We start from the raw sequence: 27,795 nt of genomic DNA, 5'->3' as shown, positions 1-27,795 counted from the left end.
CTTCATTTACAACAGATGCCTGTTTGAGAGTCGATCGGCCGCGGTAATATTCCAGAGAAACATGGAAAGCTTGCTGAAGTCAGTCCCGCGCACTGTGGTCTTCCAGGATGACATCTTGGTTACAGGTCGGGACACCGTCGAGCACCTGCAGAACCTGGAGGAGGTTCTTAGTCGGCTCAGTGTGGGGCTTAGGCTAAAACGCTCGAAGTGCATTTTCCTGGCAACTGAAGTGGAGTTCCTGGGGAGAAGAATCGCGGCGGACGGCATCAGGCCCACCGAATCGAAGACGGAGGCAATCAAGAACGCACCAAGACCACAGAACATGACAGAGCTGCGGTCGTTTTTAGGACTCCTGAACTATCTTGGTAACTTCTTGCCGGGTCTTAGCACATTGTTAGAACCCCTGCATTCTTTACTGCGTAAAGGAGATGAATGGGTATGGGGTAAAAGCCAAGAAAATGCCTTTGAGAAAGCTAGGAAGCTGTTATGGTCAAACAAATTACTTGTGTTGTACGATCCATGTAAGCGTTTGGTACTAGCATGTGATGCGTCGTCGTACGGGGTCAGGTATGTATTACAACAAGCTAATGAATTTAGGAAATTGTAACCGGTTGCTTATGCATCCAGAAGTCTGTCTAAGGCTGAGAGGGTCTACAGTATGATCGAAAAAGAAGCGTTAGCATGTGTTTACGAGGTAAAGAAAATGCATCAATATCTGTTCGGGCTCAAATTTGAATTGGAAACTGACCGCAAGCCACTTATATCACTTTTTTCTGAAAGCAAGTGGATAAATACGAATCCAGAGATGGGCGCTCACGTTGTCTGCATACAACTACGCCATCCACCACAGGCCAGGCACAGAAAACTGTTGGATGCTCTCAGTAGGCTGCCATTGCCCACCACAGGGATAGAGATGGCACAGCCCGCAGATTTAGTCATGGTAATGGAAGCATTCGAGAGTGAGCAATCACCTGTTACCGACAGATTAGAACATGGATGAGCCAGGACCCCTTACTGTCCTTATTAAAAACTGTGTGCTCCATGGAAGTTGGTCTCGTGTCCCTTTAGAGATGCAGGAAGAAATAAAGCCGTACCAGTGGCGCAGAGATGAAATGTCTATACAGGCAGACTGCCTCCTATGGGGTAATCGGGTAGTGGTGCCAAAAAAGGGCAGGGACACCTTCATTAGTGATCTCCACAGCACCCAACCAGGCACCGTAATGATGAAAGCGATAGCCAGATCCCAGATGTGGTGGCCCGGTATCGATGCAGGCTTAGAGTCCTGCGTGCACAAATGTAATACATGTTCCCAGTTAAGCAATGCATCCAGAGAGGCGCCACTCAGTCTATGGTCCTGGCCCTCCAAACTGTGGTTCAGGGTCCATGTCGACTACGCAGGCCCATTCTTGGGAAAATGTTCTTAGTGGTTGTAGATGCGTACTCCAAATGGATTGAATGTGTGATAATGCCTGCAAGTACGCCCGCTGCCACCATTGAAAGCCTACGGGCCATGTTTGCCATGCACGGCCTGCCTGATGTTCTTATGAGTGACAATGGACCGTGCTTTACCAGTGCCAAGTTCAAGGAGTTCATGACCTGCAATGGGCTCAAACATGTCACATCTGCCCCGTTTAAACCAGCATCCAACAGTCAAGCAAAACGAGCAGTTCAAACAATCAAACAGAGCTTGAAAAGGGTAACTGAAGGCTCATTGCAGACTCGCTTATCCTGAGTTCTGTTTAGTTACCGCACAAGATCCCACTCGCTCACTGGGGTCCTTCCCACTGAACTGCTCATGAAAAGACCACTTAAGACAAGACTCTCGTTAGTCCACCCTGATCTACATGAGCAGGTAGAGAGCAGGCGGCTTCAACAGAATACATATCATGATCGCGCAAATGTGTCACGCGAAATCGAGATAAATGATCCTGTATTTGTGTTGAACTATGGACAAGGTCCCAAGTGGCTTCCTGGTACCGTTTTGGCCAAAGAGGGGAGTAGGGTGTTTGTGGTCAAACTCTCAAATGGACTCACCTGCAGGAAACACTTGGACCAAACCAAACTCAGATTTCTGAACTATCCAGAACAACCCACAATAGACTCTACCTTTTTCGACCCCCCAACACATACACAAGTGGCAACCGACCAGCGGTTGACCACAAAGCAAAACCTATCACCTGCAGCAGCCCAGCAGGACTCACCACGCCCAGCAGCCCAGCAAGGCCAGCTGCGCAGCAGTCCAGCGAGGGCCCAACAAACGACTCACCAAAACCAGCAGTTGCACCGAGACGATCAACCAGGGAAAGGAAGGCCCCAGATCGACTCACATTGTAAATATTTCCACTATTGACTTTTGGGAGGGGAGTGTTGTTATGTATGTAAACCTGTAAATACCATGTCTAACCACCAGAGGGCTTATCCCCTGGAGTTCCAAGGGATCCCACAATCCCTTGGGAGCACCTGTATATAAGGAGGCCTCACAGGCTGGAGAGGCACCCTGAGATCTGTAATAAAGGATTACGGCCACACCTTACTTTGAGCTTGCAGTAGTCTGACTCTTTATTCAAGTCACAACAGGAGGCTTCAGCTCGAGGAACTTTGGCTCAGAGTTGATGAGCTGGAGTTCGAGCTTCAGGGAAGGGGAGAGTTACCTGGACGCTGTGTTGCAGGAAGCAGTCACACCCCTTAGGTTAAATAATTCAAATTTGGTCCATGGTGAGGGACAGGAAGGTGTGACTACATGTGAGGCAGGTATAGGGATCCAGAAGGTAGCATTGGAGGAGCCTCAGCCCTTGCACTTGTCCAACAGGTACGAGGTTCTTACTCCCTGTGTGGACGAGAGCAGGTGACTGCAGGGAGGATGAGCAAACTGACCACATCACCGTGGTACAGCGGGGGCCATTCAAGTTGGGGAAGTAAAAAGAAATGTAGTAGTGGTAGGGGACAGTATAGTTAGTGGGGTAGATACTGTACTCTGCAGCCGAGAGCGTGAGTCCCAAAGGCTGTGTTGCCTGTCAAGGTTAAGGACATCTTCTCTGGGCTGAAGAGGAACTTAGAGTAGGAGAGGAAAGATCCAGTTGTCGTGGTCCATGTAGGTATCAATGACATAGGTAGGGCAAAGAAAGAGGTTCTGCTGAGGGAGCATGAGCAGCTAGGGGCCAAATTAAAAAGCAGTACCACAAAGGTAATAATTCCTGGATTACTACCTGAGCCACGAGCAAATTTGCATAGGGTAAATAAGATCAGAGAGATGAACATGTGGCTCAAAGATTGGTGTGGGAGAAATGGGTTTTGATTTATGGGGCACTGGCAGCAGTACTGGGATAAGAGAGAGCAGTTCTGTTGGGACAGGCTTCACTTGTACCATGCTGGGACCAGTGTCCTGGACAATTGAATAACTAGGGCTGTAGACAGGGCTTTAAACTAAATAATGGGGGATGGGAAGGGTTCAGGTGTGTGGAAATGTAAAAAGTCAAACAGAAAGGTGAAGGTAATAGTGCAGGGTTGCGATGGGGCAATGATAACCAGAGTGTGACAGGAAGGGACAGAGCGTATAAATATAAGATTGCATCAGAAAGTGGGGCCAGAATAGTGAAAAATGGTAAAAAAGACAAAATTAAAAGTTCTTAGAGCCCAAACTTGGTTGACTCTAAGGCCCGCCCATTTCTCGGCGGTCCCCGTGCGGCACATGCCTTCTATCCGCTTGGATGTCTTTTTCTTCTGCGGAAAGAAACATTGCAGCCTTGATCCCTTTTGCTCATGCCCCACGCACACACTCACACACGCAGACACACCTTTGGAGGTGTACGGGAGGGCTGCAATAAATGGCCAGTCGGGAGCGAGTTTCGCTGCGGTTGTGTCGGCGGCAGCAGCGGCAGTCAGCGGGAGTCAGCAGCCTGGAGCGAGCATCAGCGGGCGGCAGCGGTAGCGGGCGGTATGTGCAGGCCTCTCAAATAGGAAGACTTAGGAAGCCGTGCACTGCGCATGCGCGAGACTTTGTTTTTTCTTGTAGTTTCATTTGCCAGCTGACATCATTGTTGAGGCGAATTGGGCTGATGGGACACCTGCGCATGCGCTTAAATTCCGATCACTCCTTTGCATCTGTCAATTGGCGAGGGGAGAGTGTTGGAAATAAAGAGCTACAAAGTATTCAGCAGCCATCCATCTAGGGAATTAAATTGATAGGACAAAAAGCTTCAAGGAAGACTGTTAAAACCAGGCCCAGAGCTCCCTGGTTTAATGAAGAAGAACTGAAGGAGCTTGTATCAGAGATGGAGCGCAGGTATAAAGATCTCACCCAGGATGGTCATGGAAAGCCTCCACCACCCCAATACAGATGCATCTGGAGTGAGATTGGTGAGGCCATGTCCTCAATGGGCAACATTGCGTGGGATGGAGGCCAGTGTAGGAAACGTTGGAATGATGTGTTGGTGTCAGTGAGTAACCATTTATTGGAGCCCTCCTGTACAACTCCAAAAGGTTCTGTGCCAGATGTGTCTGCGTGTGTGAGTGTGTGTGTGGGGCATGAGCAAAAGGGGTCAAGGCTGCAACGTTTCTTTCTGCAGAAGAAAAAGGCATCCAAGACAGCCAGCCTGAGAGCCACGGGAGGGGGCTCAGCAGAGGTCATAGAGGAGCCTGGAGGAGCGTGCCTTGGCATTGGTGGATGAGCAACGCCGTGCAACCACAAAGGGGCATGCAGATCCCGTTATAGAAAATGGTAAGGTTAAACTAATCTCCAGTATGCGTGATGCTCATGTAATGAAAGGTCATGCAATCATAAGTCAAAAGCATTCTCTGTGCCCGGTCTGTGGCGGATTACATAGTTGTATGCTGACAGCGTGAGCACCCATCTTTGGATGCGAGCAGAGGTATTAATTCCTTTGCTCTCCGAGAATAGCGATATGAGTGGCTTGTGGTCAGTTTCAAGCTCGAACTTGAGGCCAAATAAGTACTGGTGCATTTTTTTTACCCCGTAAATGCACGCCAAAGCCTCTTTTTCAACCATGCTGTAGGCCCTTTTGGCCTTGGACAAACTCCTGGATGCATACACAACTGGTTGCAAAATTCCCAATTCATTAGCCTGTTGTAACACACACCCGACCCCATATGACGACGCATCGCAAGCTAACACCAATCGTTTACATGGGTTATACAGGACAAGCAGTTTCTGGCTTTCTTAAAGGCAGCCTCTTGTGAATTCCCCCATACCCAGTCGTCTCCCTTGCGCAGTAGCACATGTAGGGGTTCTAGCAGGGTGCTTAGCCCAGGTAGAAAATTACCAAAATAGTTAAGGAGCTCCAGGAACGACTGCAGCTCCGTCACGTTCTGTGGTCGCGGTGCATTCTTGATGGCCTCCATCTTGGTGTTGGTGGGTTTGATGCTGTCTGCTGCGATTCTCTTTTCTAAGAATTCGACGTCCTGTGCCAGGAAAACACACTTTGAGCATTTCAACCTGAGCCCCACACGATCCAACCGACTGAGAACCTCCTCCAGATTCTTCAAGTGATCCATGATGTCCCGACCTGTAACCAATATAGTCCTGGAAAACCACTATGCAAGGAACCGACTTTAGCAGGCTCTCCATGTTCCGCTGGAAGATCGCTGTGGCCGACCGAATCCTGAACGGGCACCGGTTGTAGATAAACAGACCTTTGTGCGTGTTGATGCAAGTGAGACCTTTCGATGACTCCTCCAGCTCCTGCGTCATGTAGGCCGAGGTCAGGTCCAGCTTGGTGAACGTCTTCCCTCCAGCCAGGGTTGCAAATAGGTCTTTTGCCTTGGGTAGCGGGTACTGGTCCTGCAGTGAAAAACGGTTAATCGTTACTTTGTAGACCCCACAAATTTTAACCGTACCATCCTCCTTGAGTACATGAACAATCGGACTGGCCCAGTCGTTTAATTCCACCGGTGCGATGATGCCTTCACGTTGCAGCCTGTCCAGCTTGATTTCCACTTTCTTGCGCATCATGTACGGTACTGCCCGAGCCTTGTGGTGGATGGGTCGCCTACCAGGAACCAAATGGATCTGCACTTTCGCCTCCGAAGAGCTTCCGATGCCTGGCTCGAATAACGAAGAGAACTTGCTTAGAACCTGGGTACATGCGGTGTCGTCGACGGACGAAAGCGCTCGGATGTCCTCCCAGTTCCAGCGGATTTTCCCCAACCAGCTTCTGCCAAACAACGTGGGGCCATCCCCTGGCACAATCCACAGCGGGAGTTCGTGTATTGCTCCATCATAGGAGACTTTGACTTCAGCACTGCCAATTACAGGGATTAGTTCCTTGGTGTAAGTCCTTAGTTTGATGTGAATGGGGCTGAGCTTGGGCCTGTGTGCCTTCTTTCCCCACAGCCTGTCGATGGCCGTTTTACTCATTATAGACTGACTTGCTCCCGTGTCCAACTCCACAGACACTGGAACACTGTTCAGTTCAACTTTCAACATTATTGGTGAACATTTCATCGTGAATGTGTGTACCCCGTACACCTGTGCACTCCTCAGTACGAGTTTCCAATTCCGTCTGATCCACTGTGGATCGATCTTCCTCTGCAACGTGGTGGTTTGCAGGGTTTGCATTGTTTGCAGCTCGCTTGCACATTCGTTGGAGCTGTCCCATTGTTCTGCAGCCATTGCACGCATAGTGCTTAAAGTGGCATTGATGGGACTGATGATCACCTCCGCGGCGCCAACAGGGTGTTAACTGCCTCGCATTAACAGATGATGGCGGACTCTGGGTCAATTGAGGTCGGGCCACAGCAGCCGGCGTGTACGTTCTGCCCTGTACATTTCTGCTCAAAACCGACGTTACTTTATGTACAGTACTGGCCGAAACTTCTTTGTTCTGCGAAATCTGCTTGGTGTTGTCGCTGGTGGACATAAATGGCTATCGTTATGGCTTTACTCAAATTTGGAGTTTCTACAGTCAACAGTTTGCGAACGATTGTCTCATGTCCGATGCCCAGTACAAAAAAGTCTCTCAGCATTTGTTCTCGGAATCCCTCAAACTCACAATGTCCTGCAAGGCGCCTTAGTTCGCCAACTTCCTGACCCTCTGATCATTACTACTAGGGGGATCAAGGGGTATGGCGAGAAAGCAGGAAGGGGGTACTGAAGTTGCATGTTCAGCCATGAACTCATTGAATGGCGGTGCAGGCTAGAAGGGCTGAATGGCCTACACCTGCACCTATTTTCTATGTTTCTATGTTTCTATTGACATGTGTACAACCATTATCTCGCCATCAAAACGCTTTCCTTAGGATTTAGATGCTCCCGGACCAGCGTACACAATTCTTCGTAGGATTTCTCTGTTGGTTTTGCTGGGGCCAGGAGATTCTTCATGAGGCCACAGGTTGTTGCCCCACAGACAGTTAGGATGATCGCCCTTCATTTAGTCGCGTTCTCATCCCCTTCCAGCTCATTAGCCACGAAGTATTGGTCAGGTCTCTCCACGAAGGCCTTCCAATCGTCCCCTTCTGAGAACTTCATCAGAATGCCGACTGTTCTTTGCATTTTCGTGTGGTTGTTCGTTACCTCATCACCAATTGTTGCACTCATAATAAATGGTCAGACTGAGTACATGTGTCATGAGCAAGTGTGACCTCAGCTCCTTTATTAAGGTTCCAGAGTACAGGTACCTCGTGGGTGGCCTGCTTATATACTGTGCTCCCAAGGGATACTGGGATCGCTTGGAACTCCAACAGGTGGGCTCTCTGGTGATCAGGTGTGATTCAGGTTACAAGGGGTTAAATACATAACAGCCCCCTACCTTCTCGCCAAGACGGACACGGCTGCCCTCAAGCAGAGGCGCTGAGAGGCAGGGGTGCGGCATGCCGTGTTGAAGGCGAAGCGAAGAAGAGAACGATGGGCCTCACATCGAGAGGAGGGGGGCAGAGAGGTGGTGGTGGCCGGTAGAGAGGTTGGTCTTGGTGGTGGATAGGCTCATTAATGTTATGATGTTCTGTCACTTTTGAAATGCTGCACTTTTCAATAAATTCACATTGTTCACCCAATCTCGGTCAGTGTCTCATTTTTACATAATGTGTGGTGTCTTCTGAGATAAACACAGCACTCCCTCAGATGTTCCGCTGTATAATGGGTCCTGCCATCAGGCCATCTTGACACGACAAGTAAGAGTCACCAATGCAGGAAGGCTTCCATTCAATGAGAGTCAGTTGAACTACTTGCAGGGCAATTAAGGCTTGCAATTCACCCAACTTTTTCTCACGCCAAACATCGTGTAGTGCCACCCCTGAGATGACATGTGCATCAGTGACATTGCAGTCCATTCTATATATTTTTCCGTCTTCCATACCTCATGTCATGCTGTTCTCACTATCACATGCAGCGAACTGCCAGAGCTTTACATCTTCTAACTCGTCTATTTTCTCTGACAAAAGATCATGCCATCTGCGCAGTCACAATCTGTCACTAAATATCTTCCGCCTGAAATGGTTTCAAGACTCTTGTAGGGCATCTCCATTGAGGCTTTACCATCTTACAACACTAATTGCCGCTTCCTCTACCACACCTGCCCTTCAATGGTGTAATCTGGATTTACATATCTAACTCTTTCTGTGCGGCTTGAGATCCATCACATTACTATTTCTGTGCCACTGTTAATGCTGCAGCATGTGCATGATACCCAGGATGTGAAGTGCTGCAGAATTCAGCACTTCTCCCTGCCGCCCGACTCACAGCCAGTTCAGACCAGCTTTTTGCCAGCAGTCCTTCTGGCAAGTGGCAGAGCAATCTTGGTCCATGGTGCCTGAGGACAATCCCGGATTTCCAGCCTCCGGCATGGGCGGGCAGCAGCAAGTAGCGCCGGCGGAAACTCCACGAGGAATCTCCCGGCGGGCGGCACCTGGCTGGCAGATGGGCAGGACCAGAGGAATCGCAAAAAAAAAACCTGTTTCTGGCGAAGATCGGCAGCTGTGGGCAGAACCTCAACCAAGTTCGAGCCCAAAATATGAATGCATGCAGCATTCGTAACAAGATGGATGAGTTGACAGCACAAATAGAAATAAATTGGTATGACTTGATAGTCATTACAGAGACATGGTTGCAAGGTGACCAAGGCTGGGAACTGAATATTCAGGGATATTTGACATTTCAGAAGGTTAGACAGAAAGGAAAAGGAGGTGGGATAGCTCTGTTAATAAAGAATGAGATCTGTACAGTAGTGAGAAATGATATTGGCTCAGAAGATCAAGATGTAGAATCAGTTTGGATGGAGATAGGAAATAATAAGGGAAAGAAGTCATTGGTGGGAGAAGTCTATAGGCCCCTAACAAGAGCTACACTGTAGGACAGAGTATAAATCAAGAAATAATGGAGGCTTGTAAGAAATGTACTACAATAATCATGGGCGATTTTAATCTTCATATAGATTGGACAAATCAAATTATCAAAGGTAGCCTGGAGGAAGAATTCATAGAGTGTATTCGGGATAGTTTCTTTGAACAATACGGTCATTGAATATATTTAAGGTGGAGATAGACAGATTTTTGAACAATAACGGAGTCACGGGTTATGGTGAGGGGGCAGGGAAGTGAAGTTGAGGCCAAGATCAGATCAGCCATGATCTTATTGAATGGCGGAGCACACTGGAGGGGCCAAATGGCTCCTATTTCTTATGTTCTTGTGCAATACGTTGTGGAACCAACCAGGGAGCAAGCTATTTTTGATCTGGTAATGTGTAATGGGATGGGATTAATTAATGATCTCATTGTAAAGGATCCTCTAGGGAAGAGTGATCATAGCATGTTCGAATTTCAAATTCAGTTTGAAGGTGAGAAACTTGAGTCTCAAAATAGTATCCTGAACTTAAATAAAAGCAATTACAATGGTATGAAGGCAGAGTTGGCTAAAGTGGACTGGAGAAATAGGTTCAAGGGTAAGACGGTAGATAAGCAGTGGCAGACATTTAAGAAAATATTTCATAACTCTCAGCAAAGATATATTCCAATGAGAAAGAAAGACTCCAATAGAAGGATGAACCATCCGTGGCTAACTAAGGAAATAAAGGATGGTATCAAATTGAAAACAAAGGCATACGATGTTGCGAAGATTAGTGGTAGGCCAGAGGATTGGGAAATTTTTAGAAACCAGCAAAGAATGACTAAAAAAATAACAAAAAGAGAGAAGATAGATTATGAGAGTAAACTAGCAAGAAATATAAAAACAGACAGTAAGAGATTCTACAGATTTATAACAATGAAGAGAATAGCTAAGGTAAACGATGGTCCCTTATAAGATGAGACTGGGGAATTAATAATGGGGAACAGGGAAATGGCAGAAACTTTGAACAAATATTTTGTATTGGTCTTCACGGTAGAAGACAATAAAAACATCCCAATAATAGATAATCAAGGGGCTATAGGGAGGGGGGAACTTAAAACAATCACTATCACTAGAGAAAAAGTACTAGGTAAATTAATGGGACTAAAAGTGGACAATTCCCCTGGACCTGATGGCCTGCATCTTAGGGTCTTAAAAGAAGTGGCTGTAGAGATAGTGGATGCATTGGTTGTAATCTACTAAAATTCCCTGGATTCTGGAGAGGTCCCAGCAGACTGGAAAGCCACAAAGTAGAACACCCCTATTTAAGAAAGGAGGGAGACAGAAAGCAGGAAACTATAGACCAGTTAGCCTAACATCTGTCGTTGGGGAAATGCTGGAGTCCATTATTAAGGAAGTAGTAGCAAGACATTTAGAAAATCATAATAAAACCATGTTGACTGCTTGATTGTATGAAAGGGGAATCATGTTTGACACATTTGATAAGAGTTCTTTCAGCAGGATGGATAAAGGGGAACCAGTAGATGTAGTGTATTTGGATTTCCAGAAGGCTTTCAATAAAGTGCCACATAAAAGATTACTGCACAAGATAAGAATTCACAGGGTTGAGGATAATATATTAGTATGGATAGAGGATTAGTTAACTAACAGAAAACAGAGAGTCAGGATAAATGGGTCATTTTCCAGTTGGCAAACTGTAACTCGTAGGGTGCCACAGGGATCAGTGCTGAGGCCTCAACTAGTTACAATTTATATTAATGACTTGGATAAAGGCACCGAGTATAATGTGGCCAAATTTGCTGATGATACAAAGATAGGTGGGAAAGCAAGTTGTGAGGAGGACGCAAAGAATCTACAAAGGGATAGAGATAGGTTAAGTGAGTGGGCAAAAATTTGGCAGATGGAGAATAATGTGGGAAAATGTGAGGTTATCCACTTTGGTAGAAAAAATAAAAAAGCAAATTATTATTTAAATGGAGAGTGATTACAAAATTCTGTAGTACAGAGGGATCTGGAGGTTTTTGTACATGAAACACAAAAAGTTAGCATGCAGGTACAGCAAGTGATTAGGAAGGCAAATGGAATGTTGGCCTTTATTGCAAGAGGGATGGAGTATAAAAGTAGGGAAGCCCTGCAGCAATGGTACAGTGCATTGGTGAGATCACACCTGGAGTACTGCGTACAGTTTTTGTCTCCTTATTTAAGGAGGGATTTAATGAGAGGTGATCTTATTGAAATGGATAAGATTATGAGGGGACTTGACAGGGTAGATACAGAGAGGATGTTTCCCCTCGTGGGGGAGCCTGGAACTAGGGGGCATAGTTTCAGAATAAGGGGTCACCAATTTAAAATAGAGATGAGGAGGAATTTCTTCTTTCAGAGGGTCGTGAATCTGTGGAATTCTCTACCCCTGAGAGCTGTGGAGGCTGGGTCATTGAATATATTTAAGGTGGAGATGAACAGATTTTTGAACAATAAGGGAGTCAAGGGTTAATGGGCAGCGGGCAGGGAAGAGGAGTTATGGCCAAGATCAGATCAACCATGATCTTATTGAATGGCGGAGCAGGCTCAAGGGGCCGAATGGCCTATTCCTGCTCCTATTTCTTATGTTCTTAAATCTGAATTCCCTTCCGCAACTAAAAAAATTTAAAAAGTGCTTCAGCACTACCATAAATGGCTCAGCAAGCCAGGGTTGATGTACCCAGGGTCTCACACGCAGCACTCCAACTTTGTGCAGGGGTTGAACACTGCTTGAGAGGTCCTATAGCAACAGGGGCCAGGAGCTCTCCAGAAAAAACGATATGGGACCACATCTGGCTCCAGTGTCCAAAGAAGCTTCATGACCTCAGACCAGTGGTCAAGCTCAGTGAATGTATCTTCAAAAGTTGTCTCCTACCAACTGCACTGTGGTGTCCTTACACCTTACTATAGAATCACACGAGGCATGTGCTGCAGACAAAGTCACTACGTTACCTGAACCTTTATTTCTAGGACCAAGAAGTGCTGACCCTGGATGACCAGGTGAGGAGTGTCTCCCACAAGTTCACCCCCTGTGGTCAAGATGTGCATTACTCAGGTGTATACAGTGTACAGTGTTGTTACATAAAGGTTACAGTTATGTGAAGGTTACAAATATGACATCACCTCCCCCCAACGTCTTTGGGTCAAAGATTGAGTCTTTCAGGCAGGCAGTTGAGGCTCTGGTGGTTAGGCCTTGGCATGCGTCTCTGTCGCCTGAGGTGATTCCGGCCTGTCCGGGCTGGCCGCAGGGACTGTGCATGCTAGTGAATGTCCTTGTTGCTCGTTCACTGGCAGTGGTGTGGGTGATATCTCATGATCTTCCTCAGGTTCCTCAGTGTCCATGCTGAACCTTTTCTTTATTTGGTCCAGATGTTTGCGGCATATCTGCCCATTGTTAAGTCTGACCACTATGACCCTATTCCCCTCTTTGCCAATTACAGTACCCTCAAGCCACTTGGGTCCCAAAGCATGATTGAGAACGAATACAGGGTCATCAATTTCTATGCATCTCCCCACTGAGTTGCGATCATTTGGAACTGGCGCTTGCCCTCAACAATATCTGACAGGGCTGGATGAATGAGGGACAGCCGCGTTTTAAGCGTGCGTTTCATGAGCAGTTCCTCGGGCGGTTTTCCCGTGAGCGAATGCGGCCGCGACCTGTAGACCAGCAGGAAGCGCGATAGGCAGTACTGAAGGGAGGGCCCTTGAATCCGGAGCATGCCCTGTTTTATGATTTGAACCCCACGATCCGCCTGGCCATTGGAAGCCGGCTTGAACGGTGCGGTCCTGATGTGTTTGATACCATTACCCGACATGAACTCCTGGAATTCATAGCTAGTGAAACACGGGCTGTTGTCGCTAACCAGGATGTCCGGCAAGCCGTGGGTCGCGAAGACCGTACGCAGACTCTCCACGGTGATGGATGTCGTGCACGAATTCAATATGATGCACTCGATCCATTTCGAGTATACATCGACAACAACCAGGAACATTTTTCCCATGAACGGGCCCGCGTAGTCCACGTGAATACGTGACCATGGCCTGGTGGGCTAGGGCCATGGGCTGAATGGGGCCTCCCTGGTTGCATTTCCCAGCTGAGCACACGTCGTGCACCTACGAACCCAGTGTTCCAAGTCTGAGTCAATTCCCGGCCACCATACATGTGACCGGGCAATGGCCTTCATTAGCACGATGCCTGGGTGCTCGCTGTGGAGTTCCCTGATGAATGCTTCCCTTCCTTTCTGGGGCATGACTACCCGGCTGCCCCATAGCAGGCAGTTGGCTTGGATGGAGAGCTCGTCCACCCGTCTGTGAAACGGCCTGACCTCCTCGGGGCAGACTCCGTGTGAGGGCGCCCAATCCCCAGTCAGGACACATTTCTTTATCAGGGATAGGAGGGGATCTCTGTTGGTCCAGATTTTGATCTGGCGGGCTGTGGTGGGGGAGCCTGCGGAGTCGAAAGCCTCAACGGCCATGACCACCTCCACACTTTGCTCCGACGCCCCCTCGGTGGTCGCCAGTGGGAGCCTGCTGAGTGCGTCAGCGCAATTTTCATTGCCTTGCTGGTGCCGTATGATGTAGTCATATGCAACCAGTGTGAGGGCCCACCGCTGTGTGCGAAATGGCGCATTGGCATTGACAGCCTTGCTGTCGGACAACAGGGATGTTAACGGCTTGTGGTCCGTTTCTAACCGAACCTTCTGCCGAAAAGGTACAGGTGCATCTTTTTCACCCCGTAGACACATGCAAGTGATTCTTCAACCATCCCATATCCCCGTTCTGCCTGGGAGAGCGACCTGGAGGCATAAGCCACAGGTTGGAGTTGGCCCTCATCATTACTCTGCTGCAACATGCACCCAACCCCATAGGATGATGCATCACACGTTAAAACCAGTTTCTTACAGGGGTTGTACAAGGTCAACAGCTTTTTAGAACAAAGCAGATTCCGCGCCCGATTGAAATCCCGTTCTTGACAGTCCCCCCAAAATCATTCACAACCCTTACGCAGGAGCACGTGCAGCGGCTCCAACAATGTGCTACAGTTCAGCAGAAAGTTCCCGAAGTAGTTCAATAGTCCAAGAAATGTGTTGCCGGGCCTGAGCGCATGACGGATCGCCTCCGTTTTGGATTCGGTAGGCCGGATCCCGTCTGCGGCAACCGTCCTGCCCAAAAACTCGACCTCTGGGGCCAAAAACACACACTTGGACTTCTTTAGTCGCAAGCCTATCCGGTCCAGTCGGCGCAGCACCTCCTCCAGGTTGTGGAAGTGTTCCTCGGTGTCTCGACCGATGATAATATGTCCTCAAAAAAGTCCAGAAGATTCGTCAAGCATGATTTCCCCTTCATAAATCCATGCTGACATGACCGATCCTGTCACTGCTTTCCAAATGCTCTGCTATTTCATCTTTACTAATTGATTCCAACATTTTCCCCACCATCGATGTCAGGCTAACCGGTCTATAATTATGACTGGAGGCCATCTTAGACTGAGTGTTGTGTAATGAGAGAGGATTAATTAGCAATCTCGTTGTGCGAGGCCCCTTGGGGAAGACTGACCATAATATGGTGGAATTCTACATTAGGATGGAGAATGAAACAGTTAATTCAGAGACCATGGTCCAGAACTTAAAGAAGGGTAACTTTGAAGGTATGAGGCATGAATTGGCTAGGATAGATTGGCGAATGATACTTAAGGGGTTGACTGTGGATGGGCAATGGCAGACATTTAGAGACCGCATGGATGAACTACAACAATTGTACATTCCTGTCTGGCGTAAAAATAAAAAAGGGAAGGTGGCTCAACCGTGGCTATCAAGGGAAATCAGGGATAGTATTAAAGCCAAGGAAGTGGCATACAAATTGGCCAGAAATATCAGCGAACCTGGGGACTGGGAGAAATTTAGAACTCAGCAGAGGAGGACAAAGGGTTTGATTAGGGCAGGGAAAATGGAGTACGAGAAGAAGCTTGCAGGGAACATTAAGAAGGATTGCAAAAGTTTCTATAGATATGTAAAGAGAAAAAGGTTAGTAAAGACAAACGTAGGTCCCCTGCAGTCAGAATCAGGGGAAGTCATAACGGGGAACAAAGAAATGGCAGACCAATTGAACAAGTACTTTGGTTCGGTATTCACTAAGGAGGACACAAACAACCTTCCGGATATAAAAGGGGTCAGAGGGTCTAGTAAGGAGGAGGAACTGAGGGAAATCCTTATTAGTCTGTTGTAGGAGGTAGGCACCTTTCGAATTTACCAGAACACTAGGCATTAGGCACCTGCTAGATATATCTAAACGCATATAAGTTTAAAGTGGCCACACATAAAATGGCTGCCCAGGCATGATGGGAAATCAGGTAGTCAAGCTGTGAACTGTTGAATGTTCAATGACCAAGCAATAACCCTGTGAGGCCCACTATAGGAATGCCTTGGATGCAGGAAGAAAGAGATAAGAGGAAAACCATCCCCTGTGAACAAGTCCATAAACCAATTAATTCCCCAGGAAGAAAGATAAGAGGGAAACCATCTCCTGTAAACAAGGTTATAAACCAATTATTTCTCCCAGATGAAAGAACTAGGGAGAGAACCTATCTCCTATAGTAAAGTCATCAATCAGCCCAAGCTGACAATAATCGAACATATGGTTCCCGAGACACTAGGGGAATTCTATTGGGTTAAAAGAACCTATATGTAATCTATAATCGTTGTGATTGGCTTGTGTCCAGCCGTGATGGGCTGTGTAGCTGTAGTAAACTGTTTGTAACTGTTGTGAAACATATAAAGGTGCATGTAACCCTTTGTTCTGTGGAGAGAAACATGGATACAGTCCTGAGATTTCCTCCCCGCTAAGCGTAATAAAGACCGCGACGGCATTGGAACCGACTCTGAGTGTTGAGTGATTCTTCTGAGAGAACACTAACGCTAACAAGTTGGGAAATTGTGTTGAGGAAATTGATGGGATTGATGGCCGATAAATCCCCAGGGCCTGATGGACTGCATCCCAGAGTACTTAAGGAGGTGGCCTTGGAAATAGCGGATGCATTGACAGTCATTTTCCAACATTCCATTGACTCTGGATCAGTTCCTATCGAGTGGAGGGTAGCCAATGTAACCCCACTTTTTAAAAAAGGAGGGAGAGAGAAAACAGGGAATTATAGACCGGTCAGCCTGACCTCAGTAGTGGGTAAAATGATGGAATCAATTATTAAGGATGTCATAGCAGTGCATTTGGAAAATGGTGACATGATAGGTCGAAGTCAGCATGGATTTGTGAAAGGGAAATCATGCTTGACAAATCTTCTGGAATTTTTTCAAGATGTTTCCAGTAGAGTGGACAAGGGGGAACCAGTTGATGTGGTATATTTGGACTTTCAGAAGGCTTTCGACAAGGTCCCACACAAGAGATTAATGTGCAAAGTTAAAGCACATGGGATTGGGGGTAGTGTGCTGACATGGATTGAGAACTGGTTGTCAGACAGGAAGCAAAGAGTAGGAGTAAATGGGTACTTTTCAGAATGGCAGGCAGTGACTAGTGGGGTACCATAAGGTTCTGTGCTGGGGCCCCAGCTGTTTACACTGTACATTAATGATTTAGACGAGGGGATTAAATGTAGTATCTCCAAATTTGTGGATGACACTAAGTTGGGTGGCAGTGTGAGCTGCGAGGAGGATGCTATGAGGCTGCAGAGTGACTTGGATAGGTTAGGTGAGTGGGCAAATGCATGGCAGATGAAGTATAATGTGAATAAATGTGAGGTTATCCACTTTGGTGGTAAAGACAGAGAGACAGACTATTATCTGAATGGTGACAGATTAGGAAAAGGGGAGGTGCAACGAGACCTGGGTGTCATGGTACATCAGTCATTGAAGGTTGGCATGCAGGTACAGCAGGTGGTTAAGAAAGCAAATGGCATGTTGGCCTTCATAGCGAGGGGATTTGAGTACAGGGGCAGGGAGGTGTTGCTACAGTTGTACAGGGCCTTGGTGAGGCCACACCTGGAGTATTGTGTACAGTTTTGGTCTCCTAACTTGAGGAAGGACATTCTTGCTATTGAGGGAGTGCAGCGAAGATTCACCAGACTGATTCCCGGGATGGTGGGACTGACCTATCAAGAAAGACTGGATCAACTGGGCTTGTATTCACTGGAGTTCAGAAGAATGAGAGCGGACCTCATAGAAACGTTTAAAATTCTGACGGGTTTCGATAGGTTAGATGCAGGAAGAATATTCCCAATGTTGGGGAAGTCCAGAACCAGGGGTCACAGTCTAAGGATAAGGGGTAAGCCATTTAGGATCGAGATGAGGAGAAACTTCTTCACCCAGAGAGTGGTGAACCTGTGGAATCCTCTACCACAGAAAGTTGTTGAGGCCAATTCACTAAATATATTCAAAAGGGAGTTAGATGAAGTCCTTACTACTAGGGGGATCAAGGGGTATGGCGAGAAAGCTGGAAGGGGGTACTGAAGTTGCATGTTCAGCCATGAACTCATTGAATGGCTGTGCAGGCTAGAAGGGCCAAATGGCCTACTCCTGCACCTATTTTCTATGTTTCTATGAACTGGCACCAACAACTCTCTGCGGCAGGGATTTCCACAGGTTCACAGCTCTGAGTGAAGAAGTTTCTCCTCATCTCAGTCCTAAATGGCCTACCCCTTATCCTAAGACTGTGTCTCTTGGTTCTGGATTTCCCCAACATCGGGAACAATCTACCCACATCTAACCTGTCCCGTCCCGTCAGAATCTTCTTAGTTCCTATGAGATCCCCTCTCATCCTTTGAAACTCCAATGTATAAGGCCCAGTTGATCCAGTCCCTCCTCATATGAGAGTCCAGCCATCCCGAGAATCAGTCTGGTGAACCTTCGCTGCATTCCCTTAACAGCAAGAACGTCCTTCCTCAGATTAGGAGACCAAAACTGAACACAATATTCCAGGTGAGGCCTCACCAAGGCCCTGTACAACTGCAGTAAGACCTCCCTGCTTCTTTACTCAAATCCCCTAGCTATGAAGGCCAACATACCATTTGCCTTCTTTACCGCCTGCTGTACTTATATGCCAACTTTCAATGACTGATGAACAATGACACCCAGGTCTCGTTGCACCTCACCTTTTCCTAATCTGCCACCATTCAGATAATATTCTGTCTTTGCTTTTTTGCCCCCAAAGTGGATAACCTCACATTTATCCACATTATACTGCATCTGCCATGTATTTGCCCACTCACCTGTGCAAGTCACCCTGCAGCCTCTTGGCATCCTCCTCACAGTTCACACCGCCACCCAGCTTAGTGTCATCTGCAAACTTGGAGATATTACACTCAATTCCTTCATCCAAATCATTGATGTATATTGTAAAGAGCTGGGGTACCAGCACTGAGCCCTGTGGCACTCCACTAGTCAGCCTGCCATTCTGAAAAGGACCCGTTTATCCTGACTCTCTGCTTCCTGTCTGCCAACCAGTTCTCTATCCACCTCAGTATATTACCCCCAATACCATGTGCTTTGATTTTGCACACCAATCTCTTGTGTGGGACCTTGTCACAAGCCTTTTGAAAGTCCAAATACACCACATCTACTGGTTCTCCCTTGTCCACTCTACTAGTTACATCCTCAAAAAATTCTAGAAGATTTGTCAAGCATGATTTCCCCTTCATAAATCCATGCTGACATGGACCGATCCTGTCACTGCTTTCCAAATGCTCTGCTATTTCATCTTTAATAATTGATTCCAACATTTTCCCCACCATCGATGTCAGGCTAACCGGTCTATAATTATCCACTTTCTCTCTCCCTCCCTTTTTAAAAAGTGGTGTTACATTAGCTACCCTCCAATCCATAGGAACTGATCCAGAGTCGATAGACTGTTGGAAAATGATCACCAATGCATCCACTATTTCTAGGGCCACTTCCTTAAGTACTCTGGGATGCAGACTATCAGGCCCCGGGGATTTATCGGCCTTCAATCCCATCAATTTCCTGAACACAATTTCCCGCCTAATAAGGATATCCTTCAGTTCTTCCTTCTCACTAGACCCTCGGTCCCCTTGTACTTCCGGAAGGTTATTTGTGTCTTCCTTCGTGAAGACAGAACCAAAGTATTTGTTCAGTTGGTCTGCCATTTCTTTGTTCCCCATTATGAATTCACCTGAATGCGACTTCAAGGGACCTACGTTTGTCTTCACTAATCTTTTTCTCTTCACATATCTATAGAAGCTTTTGCAGTCAGTTTTTATGTTCCCGGCAAGCTTCTTCTCGTACTCTATTTTCCCCCTCTTAATTAAACCCTTTGTCCTCCTCTGCTGAATTCTAAATTTCTCCCAGTCCTCAGGTTTGCTACTTTTCCTGGCCAATGCCTCTTCCTTGGATTTAACACTATCCTTAATTTCCCTTGTTAGCCACGGTTGAGCCACCTTCCCCGTTTTATTTTTACTCCAGACAGGGATGTACAATTGCTGAAGTTCATCCATGTGATCTTTAAATGTTTGCCATTGCCTATCCACCGTCAACCCTTTAAGTATCATTTGCCAGTCTATTCTAGCCAATTGACGCCTCAAACCATCGAAGTTACCTTTCCTTACGTTCAGGATCCTAGTTTCTGAATTAACTGTGTCACTCTCCATCCTAATAAACACTTCTACCATGTTATGGTCACTCTTCCCCAAGGGGTCTCACACAACAAGATTGCTAATTAGTCCTTTCTCATTACACATCACCCAGTCTAGGATGGCCAGCTCCCTGGTAGGTTCTTCGACATATTGGTCCAGAAAACCATCCCTAATAGACTCCAGGAAATCCTCCTCCACCGCATTGTTACCAGTTTGGTTAGCCCAATCAATATGTAGATTAAAGTCACCCATGATAACTGCTATACCATTATTGCATGCATCTCTAAAGGAGATAAGGTGTGGGACAAATGTTGAAAGGGAAATTGAGGTTTTGGTCACTAATACCGAAGGTGGATTATTCCATCCCGGATATCCCGGCCAGAAAGGGGCTGTCTGGGTTGCATCCTTCATTCTGTTTCCTCCTCTTCGGTTTCTTCCTCTCCTGTGTCTTCCTCTCCTGCGTCCTCCTTCTCTTCTGCATCTTCCTCCTCTGCGTCTTCCTCCTCCTCTGCATCTTCCTCTTCCCTCTGCAAGTAGATGCTATAAATCTGAGTAATGCTAGAAATATTCAGGTCAGGCAGCATCTTGACCTGAGACCTGAACTCTGATTCTCTCTCCACGGACGTTGCCTGACCTGCTGAGTATTTCCAAAATTTTCTGCCTTCTCAGAGGCCTTCCTTTACCATCCGAGGCCTTGCAAGTATCCAGCAACAGTCCCTTCATGCTTTGGGCTGGATTTACGGGTTTGGGGGTTTTTGGGCAAAAACGTAAGTGACACGTGAAAATTACGTTTTCGCTACGTTACCGATTTTAGGCCGAACTTTCGATCTTTGGGGTCTGCGCCCGCAGAGGGAGGCGTTGCACAATTATTCATGGTGCAAAACGTGATTCTCGGCAACTTTAGTATGGGGCCAGAAGCGCTGCGAGAGAGGCCTTGGGAGGGGGGAAAAAGAAAATTCAAAAAAACATTCAAAAAACATTATCTAATAAATCGCTGCAAAAATGTAACTTATCTTTTTGCAGGTTTTCTAACTTACTGCTGCTGGCAGGGCTGCACTGACAGGTTTTACCTGTCACTGTTCTGGACGCGGTATACGGTCGGGAGAGCGCCGAAACTTGGATGGTGACGCAATCCGCGGCGTTACACGTCCCCAGCTTTCCCTGGCAGTACTTCCCATTGCCGCCGCAAATTAAGAGCCGAGGATCGCGTCTGGGCTTAGCAACCGGGTTTTGGCTGCGGAGGGTCAAAACGCGGCGAAAACCCGGTTGCAAACCCCTTGAAAATCCAGCCCGTAAACTTTTAACATGTATTGCACCAAGCCACTACTTCAATAACATTTTTTAAAATCCAGTCCAAAAGCTTAAATGCAAACTTACCAGAAAAATGTGTGTGTCCCTTTAAGAAGTGCTGACAACATCTCTGTCAATCGGCTGAATGCTCGCTTTTCAGGGCAAGCTTAGGACCTAGCATTAAGAAGTGCCTTTACATATACAGCGTATAAGGACAAGGCGTATAATACCAAGTTAGCTTGTGAGGCTGTGCAAGCCAGTTGCACGCAGAGAACAGTCACTTAACTTTATAAAAGTTTGAGATCAGAGAACAATAAGAGTGAAGTCAGCTCAAATATTGTCACTCGTGCGTAAGGTGGGTTCAGACAGAACTGAAGATCCAATTGAAATGGATAACCCCACTACCGAAAGGGGCTTTGCTATTCATTTTGTTAAGAAATTTTGGCCATTAATGATTTGCTGCTCAATTGCTAGATAACTCTGATTACGCTTATACATGTCTGTGCCCAACTTTAATTTTAAGTTTTGATTTGTAACCAATAAATACTGTGGTCTGACTCCTTCCTTGATGATTTGGCAAGAAAGAGTGATTTAACTCACTCAGCAGTTGGAGGGTAACCTAATTGAGGTTTAGTAAACTAAATTTAATTTGATCTGAACTGGATTAAGACTAAAACAGTTAGGCAAGCCAAGTGAGGTATCATTCATCCCTAGACCTATGCTGGGAGGTAAGAGCCCCAGATGCTTCCTTACTATGGATATGTCTGGTTCCTCAGTATATATGTCAGAATATCGAAAACCAGCATTCTTGCAAGATAAGGATTGTTTTAGACATCTTTTTTCAGCTTTAGAGGTGCACCCTGGTGTTAGCAGATGTCATTGCTGAATGCCAGCCAGTATAATGAAGTGGAAGGAATGAAGACAGGTTTCCTCTTGTATGCTCGGTAGCAGCATCAGAATATAAATGTCGGTGCTAGGGTGTAGAAATAATCAGGTGATTTTCAACTACAGCCATGTGTTTCTGACCTGAAAAAACTGGTGGTGGGTAGTTGAAAATCGTGGTAGGCACCTTGGTCCCAAGGCCTGCTCAATTCAATTTTCAGATGGGCCTGTAAATGGGTGAACAGCAGGCGTGCCTTTTTAGGTGGGAGACTGTTTAAATATGCAAATCAGAATTCTACCCCCCAATGCTTCAGGTATCATCATACCTGCACTTAATGTTGCCTCAAGAACTCATTTACCTCATCTAAATCAGAACTCCTAAAGGAATTACCATCTTCAATGTTGTTTGCTGCAACTTCAACAACAAGCAACATACTGTAGAAAAGTCTTATAGAAAAATAAATATTAATATGGACAAATGGTACCCTTCGTGGAAACAAAAACTAATGCAAGGAGAAAAATGCAGCTAAATATCAATGCTTCTTTAGAAAAATGCCGTAAGTTTAATGTCAACTTTTACAACAGAAACTTAGCTTTACGAAGTTAATTTCAATAGGCCACACCAGTGAAGTAGTCATGCCCATTTGATATAGGCACAGTAAGCAACTGGGGCAGAGCTCGCTTGAAGAATGTGAAATTTAACCTGGGACCTGAATGCCCTAATTATACCTAAAATGTGCACTGTGCTGTACAATATCAGTCCAAATTTATTCTCCATTTTTATACATTCCTATTAACTTTTTTTTGTCCCTGACCTTTTCAAATGTACAGTTCAACCAAACTTATGAGATCATATATAAATAACCTGAAGTTTAATATTAATAACACTGACAGTAAGAAATTTAACTTCATTATATCTCCTATCTCCTCCCTTAGGTGTTTGGGCATCAAATATAATTCCCTAGTTAATCGAGCAAACAGGCAACTGCATCACAGTTCTCTACAATTAAGCTCACAACAAGGAGGTACATTAAAATTCTCGTGTACAGACCACGAGTAAGTGGGCCACAGCAGGTGAGGGTGATTTATCTTGAGATTATTCCAGTGAGGCAAGATTTGGCCTCTAGTGGGGACCTGCACTTAATGAAGTAAATAAGATTGGGAACTCATTAAATGTATCTTACCATTCTATGGCACAGTGCATTTTGTGCATCAATGCATAGCAATTTTGTAATTTGACAGATGTTTCATTCTTCATAGTTACACAAACAATCATTTTGTATTTAACATGGTAACAATGACATTTTGGTTTATGAAACTTTATATAGCTTGGTATAACATAACCATTATTATATTAATGTGAACAATACCTTTAATAAATCTTTTGGAAAATCCTTCCCATCATTAAGGCCATCCAGATTAGAAATAAACTGTTGACATGACATCTTTTTTCCAACATTCTGGAATACACAGACATAATAAAATATATTTTAACTAAAGAATACAATGAAAGTATTGTTTGAAACAAAGCAAAATTAATATACTTAAGACAGACATTAAGCACAAGAATGAAAACAAACACTTTTTGAAACAAAAGCAATTACAGTGAATTAAAAATGTTATGATTAGAAACCTTTACAATAAACGGGATAGAGAGACTCACCTGAGAGCAAATGGAGAGGAGTTAAGTATAGTTTCAAAAATAAAAAGGAAAAAAGGGCAAACTAGATGGGATAAAAATACCAAGGAGTAATTCAAAATAGTACTGAAGTGTCCACAGATGAATGCCTGAAGCATCCACTGAAGGAATGCTGCACTGTCAGAGGTGCCAGCTTTCAAATGAAACATTAAATCGAGGCCCATTCTGCCCTTTCAGGTGCATGTAAAAGATCACATGGCACTTTCATCAAAGAGCAGGGATTTCTTCTAGTGTTCAGGCCAATAACCACCTAAAACAGATGATCTTGTCATTTATTTCATTGTGAGACCTTGCTATGGTCAAATTGCTGCTGCTTTTAAGAACATAAAAACATAAGGAATAGGAGATGGAGTAGGCCCTAACTTGCAATGGTAACTACACTTTAAAAGTATTCAATTGGCTGTAAAGCACTTTGGGACATCCTGAGGTAATGAAATGCACTATGCAAATACAAGTTATTTTATTCTTTCTTCATGTCAATATTTGTTTATGACATTTGTAGTCAGACCCATTCTGATGAGGTAAACAGAAGAGGTTGCATTGTGCATTTGAAATATCTTCATTTTCATCTTTAGAATTAAACAATTGATCAATGTGTTAGAACTGTTCACTCCAAAATATACATCAATCAGCCAGTCTGAATAACTTCAAAGTCACATTTGCCTGGAATAGCTGTGGGGGGAGTTCTCAGATGGAAACTCTGGAGAAACAATATAAATGGATTAAAGAGGCAGCTTACATCATGCTCCAGGGTTTTCGCCAATCTCCCATTGGAGTCATAGCAGATCAGGAGAATCCCATAGAAATTTAGCACCATTAGCTTTTTCCTAATTAAATGTTTTTTTTTTAAAACAAGTTTCTTCTGCATCAAGAGAATATTGAAATGAAGACAGGTCAGAGTTCTGCCCTTTAAACATATTTACTGAACAAGCAGCAGAATTGTTTTTAAAAAGTTGCTTATTTTCATTTTGAAACACATTTTTAGCATATGATTTTAACAGTGTAGGCACAAAAACTGAGACAAATATTTTAAGCATTGGTGTTACAAAACTAAAACTAGGAAAATATATTTTTAACAATTTGAAAATAGGATAGGGTACATTTTTTTCTCTTATTGTGTTTGGGGTAAAGGGGCACCTGAGTGGAGCAAACAGAGAAAAATTGGGACCAAAATGAAGCCCAGCACATTACATCCACTAATTTTAAATTGATGGAAAATCAGTAGGACTGTTACATTGATATGGTCTCCCACCTGATATTTCTCTATGCACTGCATGCAGACGAGCTTTTATGCCCAAGCACATTAAGAGGAAATTCTACTGATATTTTTGGGTATGGTATACAGAAATAATTTTTTTTTAATATTCATCTAAGTAGGGTATCTTCATTTTCTGAATTCAGTTTTACTTTGCACTTGACTTAGCCCCGCAGTACATTACTCACCTTTATAAGAATCTGGAATGAGTACCCCGAACCGTAACAATGGCCTGAAAATGGGTGGGTTGGGGTCAGGTGCAATGTCAAAACTTCAAAAACCTCAAACCCAACACCAACCCGCCTCCAGCCCACCCACTTCCAGGTTTAACGGAGGCGGAACAAGGGGCGGGCAGCCAACCCGCTCCGCCAATTGAATATTTTAATGAAGCTGGCAACCTCAGATTTAACCTGTTTTGCAGGTTTAACCCTGATTGGCCAGGTTTTCCAGGCCTCGGAAAACCCAGCAGCTGAAGGGAGGTGAGGACAGCTTCGGGTAGAAGGTAACTGCTTCTCCCCAGCCCTCCAAGCTCCGGCACCCCCATCAGACTGCCTTCCCTGGAGTTGGGGATCACAACACCCTGGGGTCGCACCCCTTGCCCCCACGAGGTTGCATTGTTGGGGAGGTCCGGGATCGGACACCCCCCCCCACGCTCCCACTAGCAGCAGCAGGTGACATACCTGTGGTTGCGGCCTCTTCTGGAGTGCTCCCTGTCCAACTGGAAGCCAAGCCTGTCAATCAGGCTGACTTCCAGGTGGGGAACCTGTCAAAGCAAAACACCGCAATCTGTGTATTTAAAACTCCACAGAATGTGGGGAAACCCAAACGTCCAGATTTCCAGCCAGAAACTCTGCCCTCAACCCCCACCTACGTAGCCCGACCCTGTCAAGATTCAGCTCAATGTTGCTGTTGTTGGCTGCCAGTATGTGAGCAATAACAGCTAACAAAACCAGCTTAGTGGAAAGTGTCATTTCAGAGAAAGGAATTGCTTAGCCTTTACTTGACACTTCACCAGGCAGTGTAAGTAAGAATAGTAGCTCAGCATAGTGGGAGAATACAACTGTTGTCTATCCTTTCCCTAATGCTAAATGTTGGTGGCCCTGTGCATAGCACAAGTGCATCTCTGTTAATCAGTTTTTGTTTTAACTGGAGTCATGTAAAAATTTGTCTTTAATCAAGGGATATGGGGATAGTGCAGGAAAGTAGAGTTGAGGTAGAAGATCAGCCATGAATCTTATTGAATGGCGGAGCAGGCTTGAGGGGCCAAATGGCCTACTCCTGCTTCTAATTCTTATGTTCTTATGTCCTTTAATGTAGAAAAACATCCCAATACATTGTATAGAGGCGCAACCAAGATAAAGAAAGGGGTGACAAAAATTTTGGTCAACGAGGTGGATTTTAAGGAAGATTTTAAAGAATAGGAAGATGGTGGAGAAATTTAAGGAGTGAATGGCAGAGTGTGGGGCCTAGGTGATTGAAGACATGGCCACCAATGGCGGGGAAAAGGGAGGGGAATGAACAAGAGGCTGGAATCCTAGGCGTGAATAATTCTGGGGAGGAGGTGGCTGGAGGATTTAACAGAGATAGGGTGGGGCGAGAACTTAGAGCAATAGCGAATATAGAGGGGTGGAAGCTCAGCTTGGGATTGAACAGGACGTTGAGGTTGTAACCAGTCTGGTATAGCCTGCGATTGATGCCATGGAGGGGAATGGAGTTATTGGCAAAGGTACAGAGTTTATGTCAGGGGCCAAAGACAATGGCTTTGTCCCAATATTTAGCTGGAGGAAGTTAAGGCACATCCAAGATTGGATGTCAAATAAGCAGCCTGACTTCACAAAGACAGTAGAAGGGTTGAGAGGTAGAGTTGAGTGTCTTTTGTGTAAATGTGGAACTGAACTAGTAAGCCTGTCTTAGATAAACTGAATAGTTATCAGCATATAGGTGGCAATTGTGTAAGTGCTCTGAAGCCGAGATTCTTTGCTCTTAGCCAATTGTTGTAACAGCATATTTTAGGTGTCTGAAATGAAAAATAGATAGTTCCATCCCATTCTGGTAGGAAGACCCAGTGGCAATTGAATCACCCTACTCAAAGAGGTGGACAATTCATTTAAATATTAATTTTGACTTTATGCTATTGCCCACAGTTTGGCATGCAGGATAGGATGTCAGATGTACACGAGCACCCAGGGTTTATAGGCCATGGTAGATATAGGAAAAGATACAATAATTTTAAGTTAAGTATATTTCAGCCATTTCTTAAATGTTTTCTTTACTTTTGTTTTGTTTGTCTTTTCCATCTCTCAAGAACCTTTGTGCCAATTCTTCAGCATTATTTATTTTTGCCCTCGCACCATGACTGGTGCCAATAGGAATTCCCCTTTCTGATGTGTGGGAAAGAAGAGGATGCCAAGCAAATCAAGCTGCACGAGAGATCCTCTGTGCCCACCCTTCAGAAACTGTACACTGGCAACTGGTGAACGTACCTCACTTTCATAGACAATTAGTGCAGAAGAGGTGTCTCTTCCCAAAAGAAGCTGGGTAGAAGTCTTAATGCGTTGAATGTTAATGGAGAAGGCGAGTGGGGGGTGGGGTGTCTTTGAGGTGGTCGGTAAACCCAGAGAATGATTTGCATGGGAAGCCTCTGTTTCCCACTTGCAGCCAGCTAGATGGAGAGGTTGGCTGGCTGTGGGAGGGTAGGCCTGCAGCATTAGGCCACAGAGAGGAGGTAGGGAGGGAGGGATTGGGTGGTGGCCAAGGTC

At 45.5% G+C, this 27,795-nt stretch overlaps 1 protein-coding gene across 14 annotated transcripts in view; it reads right to left on the bottom strand.

The window, feature by feature from the left end:
* LOC139263036 (PH and SEC7 domain-containing protein 2-like) overlaps positions 1 to 27,795 on the bottom strand; it is a 420,621-nt gene that overhangs the window by 107,906 nt on the left and 284,920 nt on the right. For 12 of the 14 annotated variants that reach the window (XM_070878509.1, XM_070878513.1, XM_070878508.1 and 9 more), the window contains one exon: positions 23,453 to 23,542. The exons of 1 other annotated variant lie outside the window; for it this stretch is intronic. In XM_070878509.1, coding sequence (XP_070734610.1) covers positions 23,453 to 23,542 — 90 coding nt within the window. Of the gene's footprint in view, positions 1 to 21,313; positions 21,375 to 23,452; positions 23,543 to 27,795 lie in introns of those variants that run through there. One more of the 14 variants, XM_070878523.1, reaches the window with a different exon arrangement.

The sequence above is a fragment of the Pristiophorus japonicus genome, chromosome 4, assembly GCF_044704955.1.
Source record: "Pristiophorus japonicus isolate sPriJap1 chromosome 4, sPriJap1.hap1, whole genome shotgun sequence".
NCBI classification, from domain to species: domain Eukaryota; kingdom Metazoa; phylum Chordata; class Chondrichthyes; family Pristiophoridae; genus Pristiophorus; species Pristiophorus japonicus.
Note: the sequence above shows the minus strand (reverse complement) of the source record. Positions and strands in the feature narration are given on the sequence as shown.